The sequence below is a fragment of the Octopus bimaculoides genome, chromosome 11 (assembly GCF_001194135.2).
Source record: "Octopus bimaculoides isolate UCB-OBI-ISO-001 chromosome 11, ASM119413v2, whole genome shotgun sequence".
Lineage (NCBI taxonomy): Eukaryota > Metazoa > Mollusca > Cephalopoda > Octopoda > Octopodidae > Octopus > Octopus bimaculoides.
In genome coordinates, this window is record NC_068991.1 from 28,909,296 (window position 1) to 28,918,855 (window position 9,560).

Genomic DNA, 9,560 nt, shown 5'->3' on the forward strand with positions numbered 1-9,560 from the left:
GCTTCGTCGGCGTCCAACCACTGAGCTGAGCCGGTTGTCATAAAGAATCCACTTTTCATCGCAAGTCACAATCCGGTTGAGAAACGGGTCGTTCTTGTTGCGTAAAAGAAATCACAGAAACAACCAATTACAGAACTTCAAAAATATTCATGTGGCTGTTGACGAAATGTATCCATCAATTTCACTGTTGTGAACAAGTGTAACAGTAAATTGATGAATTTTGTAAGTCAAAACAAAAACAAAATAGAGACAGAGGGAAAGGAATTTGAGGATTTCATCCTCAAAACCCCCAAGGACAGACTCTTAATTAAAAGGTCGTCAGACGTTTATAAAGCTGTAATAAAAAATTCCCAGGTAGTGTGGGGATTTAAAACAAATTTGTTGATAAAAGGCTGTTGGAAGGACGTTTTAAAAAATTTTCGTTTGTAGAGAGGCCCGGAACTTCCGGGCTTCTCGAAAATCAAGGTCGTCTAGCATCCATTTTCGAGGACTACGAGGTATTCTCATCTTGTGGTCTATCAGGAGCGGGTAGCGGTGTAACAGTGCTACTCCGGAAATCCTTGGATTTTCAAGTACGAGCTATCTTCTTGGACTCGAGTGGTAGGGTGGTGGTCCTGGACATGAATGGCAGCGAAGGTGGCGCCTTTAGACTGGTGGCGGATCATGCTCCAACAGAGGTTGGAAGGCTAGATTTCTTTGGGCGTCTAGAAATATTCTTGGTAATGTCTCGCACTTTAGTACTAGTCGGGGACTGGAATAGTATTTTGGAAGCACGGAAAGACTGTGTGGGTTTAGTACATGGTAGAAGGTGTGTAAAAGCCTCGAAAACCTGCTCAGGACTTTCCAGCTTTCTGACAAGTGGTGGATCGCTCTGAAGGGAGCGATTAGAGTAGAATCGATAGCGCTTGGCAAAGATTTAGCCATAGAAAGAAATAGAGGGAGAACTAGTTAGCAAACTAGAAGAAACTATTAGTAAAAGCATCACGACCGATGTGTTAACGGCAAGAATGGCCCTTGACCATTTCTTTGAGGTGAAACACCAAGGGTGCATTGTCAGAGCTAAGGCTCGTGCACTAAAAATGGATTTCCCTGATGTACCAGTGTGGCAATGGAGCAACCACAGAGGGTCATCCAGATTGTATTTAGATAGAGTATTTGTTAGGTCAGAGGATAGGGATAGCATAAGTTGTCCACAATTTAAATTGGTCAGCTACACAGATCACAAATTTGTGATATGCTCGGTCGATTTAGATAGGACCCGGTTACTGGAAGTTGAATGCGTCCTTATTGACTCGCAAAGACTACAGGGACCGGATTAGTGAACTAAGTTAAGTGGCAGTTGACGGAGGCTATCGTCAAAAACCGGTGGTGGATCGCTCTGAAGGGAGCGATTAGAGTAGAATCGATAGCGCTTGGCAAAGATTTAGCCATAGAAAGAAATAGAGGGAGAACTAGTTAGCAAACTAGAAGAGACTATTAGTAAAAGCATCACGACCGATGTGTTAACGGCAAGAATGGCCCTTGACCATTTCTTTGAGGTGAAACACCAAGGGTGCATTGTCAGAGCTAAGGCTCGTGCACTAAAACACGAAGGAATTAAAGCCGTCCGATGGGCACGAACAGTAGAGGCGCGACGTGGAAACAAAACCACGATCAAGTCTTTGACGCATCGGGACGGACACATGCCTCTCAGTCCCGAGGAGATGCGTGCGGCTTTCCAGCAGCACTTTGCGCGGATGTTTGGGGAGGGTGATGGGTCGACGACGATAGTGAACTTTACTTCGTACCTAGCAGGACTACTCGGTGACGGACACGAGATTCTGCAAAAAGTCGATTACAGCCTCTGAAATAAGGGAGGCAATGAGCGATTGCACAAGTCGCCCAGTTGGGTCAATTTTTGTGTGACTTTCATCAACTATTTTATTTTCATCTTCCTTGATATTTATAGCTGGTTCAGAAAGTATTTCATTTTGCTTATCAGTTACATTGACTCTTTCTATCGTTTCATCAGACCTCAGTTGGTTTGTGATTATTTCTTCAGTAGTATCTTCTTTAGCTGCAAATTCGTTCATTTTATCCCTTACTGATTGCTTAATCTGGTCAATCTCTAATTCAGTTAGTAATTTCTTTTTTGTAATGTTTCTTCTGACGTTGGCAAGCTTGTTACTGTCTATGTAAGTTCTTACTCCAAGGTGCTTCTCAATCCAGTTTAAGTAGGTTTGTTCAGTATTGGACTTATTTGTGGGGAAATAAATGGTACGATAGAAGGCCTTAAGAACTTCTTTATTATCTTCCCTGACCATTTTTCATTCCTCTTCTTTTAATTATTTGGTGATGGCCATCTGTTGGAATATTCCGGTTGTGGGGTACTTCCAACTCCTATGCTTTGGGAAGATTTGAACAAGTAATTTTTTGCCTCCAGTCTGGTTCTTCACTGGGGTGCACGGCCTTTGTTGACCCGGGTGACAGCCGATTCAGTGTGCATTTTGCTTTGAAGTCATTGAGACGCAAAGAGCTTGGACATTGACATTAGGGGATAGATCTGTTTGTTTAGCATTAACTTTTTGAGACAACACCACCTTTGAGTACTTTTAACGAAAACGCTTCTCGTAACATAACTTCATAAGGCAAACAGAACGGTATTCGCCTTTATTTTTTTGTTGATTATTATTATTATTAAGGCAGCAAGCGAGCAGAATTGTTAGTATGCTGGACGAAATGCTTAGCTGTATTTTGCCCGTCGCTACATTCTGAATTCAAATTCCGCCGAGGACGACTTTACCTTTCATCTTTTCGGGGTCGCCAAATTAAGTACCAGTTACGTACTGGGGTCGATCTAATCGACTGGCCCCCATCATCCCCCCAATTTCAGGCCTTGTCCCCAGAGTAGAAAGGATTAAAGGTGGCAAGCTGGCAGAATCATTTGCACACTGTACGAAATGCTTAATGGTATTTTGCTCGTCGTTACGTTCTGAGTTTAAATTCTGCCAAAGTTGACTTTACCTTTCATCCTTTCGAGGTCGATAAATTAAGTGCTATTGAAACACTGGGGTCGATGTAATCGACTAGTTCCCTCTCTTGAAATTTCAGGCCTTGTGCCTATAGTAGAAAGGATTGTTATTATTATTATTATCATCATTATAATTATTATTAAGGTGGTGAAGTAGCAGAAATGTTAGCATGCCGGGCGAAATGCTTAGTAGCATTTCGTCCGTCTTTACATTTTGAGTTGAAATTCTGCTGAGGTCGACTTTGCCTTTCATTCTTCTGGGGTCAATAAAATAAGTACTAGTTGAACAATGTAATCGACTAACCCGCTCCCTCAAAATTGCTTGCCTTGTACCAAAATCTGAAACCATTATAATTACACGCACACACATGTGCATGTGTGTGAGGGCATATGGGCTAGTGATTAAGATGTTGTACTCACAATTGCAAGATTGTGATTTCAATTCCTAGATCAGGTGGTGCATTGTGTTCTTGAGCGAAACACTTCATCTCACGTTGCTCTGCGATCACTTTGAGTTCTGATGTGTGGTACACTGAGCACCTGTTCAGACAATATCGATCTGATGGAGAGAGCGAGCTAATGTGTGGCACAAACACTTGATCACTATAAACAAATCATTTGTGCAGGTCATTCAGAAAAAGCTGAATGCTCGGCATGTAAAAAGCACCCACTACACTCTCAGAGTGGTTGGCGTTAGGAAGGGCATCCAGCTGTAGAAACTCTGCCAGATCAGATTGGAGTCTGGTGTAGCCATCTGGTTAGCCAGTCCCCAGTCAAATCGTCCAACCCATGCTAGCATGGAAAGTGGACGTTAAATGAAAAAAAAAGATGAAAAATTAACAGCAAATTAATCATTTTCACTTACAGCTGTTTCAATTAATACTCAGTAAATATTAAGTAGATATTAAATTTAAATTTATCCTGAGCATAATATCTTCAGATGGAAAAAAATATACCCTTGGATGCTTTATCTGTATTTATGGATTCATTATAGTAGATTGATTCAGTCTGTAGTGCTAATGACTTGACAATTTGCAACATTCACTTCAGGAAATCAATCAGCCACCCGGTCACCTATTAATCTGGTAAATACACAAGCCAGATAGACTTCATCCTCCCCTGTGATATTAAGACTTCCCTTGGTGAAGAATGTATTACCCAACATAGATAAGTAACTTCAAAATAAGAACTAGATAGACTCAGAGACACAAAATAGTTTTAAGAAGGAAGATATAGAAGCTCAGAGATCCATTGAATAGTCAGAAATTAAGAAAAGTTCCAGTTGACAAAAGGAGATAGAAACTTAAAGGACAACTGAGAGTTGATAAACTTCCAGGGCTGTACACCAAATTCAATGGTTGGAGCCAGGTCCCTGCCAGATTGATGGTAACATGGTGGTTGCACAGTGAAGAAGACAAGAATAACAATGAAGAGATAGTCTTGGAAAAATTTGGCAACAGAGAACTATAATAAGAAGCTAGCTGACTGGGGTAAATTTTGATACTTTCCACCCACACGATTTTCACTAACAAAAGGAAACTCAGATTTTTTGCATGGAATCAAGTATCCTGACCTCGTAATGTGTCATAACCCCCTTATTTTTGTTTAGAAAGAAAGATGGGGTGGGAAACTGGACACTCCCCTATCCCAGAATCATTGGAAATTTTTTCTTTTTCCATTGAATGAATTATGGTGACCAAATGTGCTACAAAACACCTTTTTTGGTCTGGAAAACAGGGTGTGAAACCCTTGGAAATTTCACCCCCCCTCCATTTTCAAATATTTGTTGTTGCTTCTTTCTTTACCCATATTTTTAGATAACATTTTGCAGAAATACATCTTTGAGAGAGTGTGGATTACATTAGATTGAAAATTCAAACAAGTTGAAAAGAATAGGTGAAAATGCTGAGGTTATAGAAGTTAGTGGTAACGAAGTCTAAGGAGAGATAAAGAACGATACAAAATTCATCTAAAAAACACATTAATGTTTGTGTGAAACAAGTAAAAGTACAATATTAAAACAAAATATCTTTTTCATACCTCTTAAAATCACTGGAGGCACATTAGGAGGTCATCGTAATTCATTCAACGAAAAAATAATTTCCAATGATTCCAGGATGGGGGGAAGTCTGGTTTCCCACACTCTTTCTTTTTTCCGAACAAAAATAAGGGGTTTGTTGCACATTATTAGGTCAGGGTGTTTGATTCCATGCAAAAAATCTGAGTTTTTTTTTTCTCAGTGAAAATTGTGTGGTGTACTTTCCAATAGGGATGGGGTGAAATTTCTGGGGGTTCCACCCCACTCTGTTTCTGGACCAAAAAAAATGGGTTTTGTGGTATATCAGGAGGTTACCGCAATTCATTCAACAGGGGAAAAAAAAATTCTAATGATTCCGGGATGGGGTCTGGTTCCCCCCTATATTTCCAAACAAAAATAAGGGGTTTGCGGCACATTAGGAGGTCAGGGTAGTTGATTCCATGCAAAAAATCGGAGTTGTTTTTTTCTTAATGAAAATATCAAAATTTACCATCACTGGTATTGAGACGTAAAAAATCAGAATTTTGCCAGTGTTCTACAGCATGAGATATTCCAGATTGCAAGGTCATAGGATTCAAATGAAATGAGACATAACAGAGAAGTATGTATAAGATAATAGCATACTTGCTCTTCTGACATTTAAAAGAAAGAGATAGAGAAATGTTATGTAGGTTGTTCAATGAAGAGAACATCTTCCTAGAGTAAGATCTAACAGAGGGATCAGCCATCCATCTTAATTGTATGATGGCTAAAGCAATTAAAGATATAAAGATAGGGATGGTATATATAGTCAAGTAGGTAGTGCAGGAAGCTGTCAGATTCAAGGACAGATGACAACATCATTATCATTGTCAACTATTACAAAGTCAAAGATGATGCACTAGACCAGGGGTCGGTGAATAGGAGTAAATTACCTTAAGTGGGGTAAAAATTAAAATTTTGGGGGTTAATGAAGATTCATTAGACATAAGTAAAATTATATAAAGAAACATGTTCCTTGTTATGACAGAAATTGTTCTTCTGGCATGAGGAAGCAGTCAAAAAGTTGCTGCCTTTTGCAACAACTTACCTTTGCGAACAAGAATTTTCCACTCTAATGAACATAAAAGCAAAGCAGAGTAATTGATTGAACCCTGAAGACTGTATCCAAATTGCTTTGGCATCAAAATGCCCCAATTTTGATGTAATTGTAACAAAAATGAAACCACATCATTTCTCCAAAACCTGAAGTGAAAAAGTTTCTAGAAAAATCCTTTTGTTTCATAATGAGGATATTAATTTATTTTATATTTTTCATATTTATAATAGTATTCTCCATATAAATAGATTCAATAAACCCTTTGAATTCAAATAATCTATGATTTCCTTTCAAATCAGGGGGGGGGGGGGTAAAGTTAGCATAAATAAATATATTTTGGGGTAACTGGTTAAAAAATTCCCTGACACAAGACAAAAGAGGGAATCTAAACCAACAGTGCTATTGTTCACCATATCAGATATAAAATTCTCAAAAAATAAATAAATAGATAAATAAGACAAAGAAGATTTTTTTACTGCTTTATTTATAAAATATTTATAATTGTAAGATTATTTTTGTTTATTTTAATCCATTTTCTTCTTTTTTACACAACAACATCGATAACATTTTCGAATGACAAATTTTACCAAACACAGTGAGACAATAAATACAGCCAGAAACACAGCATATATATCTAGCATGAGAAATTGGTAAAGTGGCATAGTTTGACAGGATGATCTTAAGTAGTCTCCACCATATTTAATAACATGGTCTATATAGCGTGCACCTCTTGCAGCAGGACTCTCAGGACGAGAACGGAATATTTCACTTGCTTTTTTAATCTTGTTTTTATATTTGGGATTTACAATCAGTTCATTAATGGTTGAAACAAGCTCATCTTTAGTGTAATTAAACATATCCATAGAGATTCCATATCCCTTTACTTGTATTCGACGTCCATTGTGAAACTGATCTGCAAAGACTGGAAAACCAAGCATAGGCACTCCATGGTAGAGAGCCTCAAACTGTCCATTATTACCACAATGTGTAATAAAGAGTTTTGTTTTTGGATGACCCAAAAGATCATTTTGTGGTAGCCATTTTGTTAAGAAGATGTTTGATGCTATGGACTTTGGAGCTGGATGTTTCCAAATGACATCATATTTTATTTCTTTAAAAGCAATCTCCATCTTCTCTAAATGTCCTTCTGGGAAGGTGTCCAGAAAACTGCCAAATGAAACAACAATGATTCCATGATTAGATTTTTCTACAAACTTATGTAGGTCCCCTTTCAATGGTGCTGCTGGTCGTGTTGCTGGGCCACCAATATGTTTAACATTAGGAAGTGAAGGTGATGCAAATTCTAATAATACATCAGACTCATGAAGATATAAAGCAGCCTGATTCATCAACTTTTCAAAACTTATTTCAGGTTTCTCTGGAGCGTAAGCTTTAACACTTTTAGCAGGATTTCCCAATAGTGGGAGAAAATATGAAGGCACTGTCAAGATATGGTTTACCAATCTTTCATAGAAATTCATTTGGTCTGTATAAAGTGTCAGCATGTTGGGAAAAACAGATGCATGCCATGGTATTCGAGTAACTGCCTGATGTTCTGCGCTTATTCCTTGGAATACATATGGAATAGATAGCTTGTATGGTATAATGGTCAGACAGTTACTCATAAAAACATAATCTACAACAGCAATTGTAGCATTGACTGCTTTTAGCGACTGAAACCATTCCTGGTCCAGTAAAAAGCTGTCACAAATATCATGGATTTCTTGTGACATCATTTTCCAAGTTATATTAGAATTCTTTAAAAATTGTTGGGTTGATAATTTCTCAAAGTAGGCAATTCTTGGATTATTTTTCATGGGTATAATTTTTATCCCTTCAAAGGACTTGAAACGCTCAGCAAGTTTCTCTGTCATGGGGTAGTAACATGTATGAGAATATTTGCTCAATTCTTTAGCGACATAACTCATACCTTGTGCATGACTAAACAGTGGCCATGACAAAAACAAGATGTTGTCAGCTTCAGCAATTTTATTTGCAGTTATGAGAAACAGCCATACTATGCTGCTAGACATTTTCCACCACAACGCAGCCATTCAGGAAGAAAATCTTCAAATACCTGAAAATAAAAAGAAATTATTATCATTATTATTATTATTATTATTATTATTATTATAATTATTGAGTGAGAGAGCAGTGCACGCCATCAAAGTGACGTATACTCATTATGACTACTCGTCTGATACGGGTACACCAGACACATGCATTACAACCATATGTACACAACATGGTAATCTCATATCAAGATTAACAATGCATGATCTTGCAGGTGGGGGCCTAGTCAGAATTTTCCTCAGGCCAATTAGCCCATCCTCCTCAAAAGGTCGCTGAATAAAGGTTGTTTAAGGATATTGAATGAAACACCCATGTTTCCAGAGGTGAATTACTCAAATCCCAAAGAATTCCTCTCAACACATGACCACGATGCTCCCCAACCTCTTCTGTTTGTGATCAGAGATGCACATATCGTCAGCCATTAAGGGACATGCTCAACTCGGTAAGGTCAAACAACTGACAAGCAAATCTGTGGTACTGAGCAGAATATTTGCTGTAGTCATCTTTTACACCAAGACGAAATAATATACAAGATAACACTTCCAATCAGTTAAGATCAGAAGCCATGGGAACCACTGCCTGGTACTGCATCAGGGTATTTATCCTTATTATTATTATCATTATTATTGAGTGAGAGAGCAGTGCATGCCATCAAAGTGACACTGGGGTAAAATATACGAAGCCCAGTATAGCCATCATGATTACCCATCTGATAAGGGTACACCAGACACATGCATTACAACCATATGTGCGTGACATGGTGATTTCATATCAATGTAAACAGCGCATGACCTTGCTGGTGGGACCCAGTTAGAATTTTCTTCAGGTTGATTAACCCATCCCGCTCAAAAGGTCCCTGAATAAGGGTTAAGGATGTTGAATGAAACACCCATGTTTCCAAAGGTGAATTATCCAAGCCCCAAAGAATTCATCTCAACACATGATGCTCCCCCCACTACTTCTGCTTGTGATCAGAGATGCACTTATTGTCAGCCACTATGGGACATGCACAACTGGTTAAAGTCAAGCAAGTGACAAGCACATCTGTAGTATTGAGCAGAATATTTGCTGTAGCCCATTTATTTATTACCTCTGCCTTAGCAAAAGCGGAGGTATTGTTTTCAGTAGTGTTTGTTTGTCTGTGGACAAGATATCTCAAGAACCACAGGATGGATTTGGATGAAACTTTCAGGGAAGTTTGTCTTCATGATTGGCATAAACTGATTAGATTTTGGATCAATCTGGTACAGGACAAGGATTCTGGATTATTTGTTATATTTACTTTACATGATTACAATCTTACATTAACTTTCAAGTCTTTCTCAATTATCTCCCTTTACGCTGTAACTATTTTGAATGGT

The 9,560-nt window shown here is 38.3% G+C and overlaps 1 protein-coding gene across 2 annotated transcripts in view; it reads right to left on the bottom strand.

Annotated features, from left to right (window-relative positions):
- Nucleotides 1-6,591: 6,591 nt before the first annotated feature.
- LOC106874254 (2-hydroxyacylsphingosine 1-beta-galactosyltransferase) overlaps nt 6,592-9,560 on the bottom strand; it is a 16,315-nt gene continuing 13,346 nt past the window's right edge. For both annotated transcript variants that reach the window (XM_014921911.2, XM_014921910.2), the window contains exon 2: nt 6,592-8,203. In XM_014921911.2, coding sequence (XP_014777397.1) covers nt 6,651-8,180 — 1,530 coding nt within the window. In that variant the 5' untranslated portion in view covers nt 8,181-8,203 and the 3' untranslated portion in view covers nt 6,592-6,650. The remainder of the gene's footprint in view (nt 8,204-9,560) is intronic.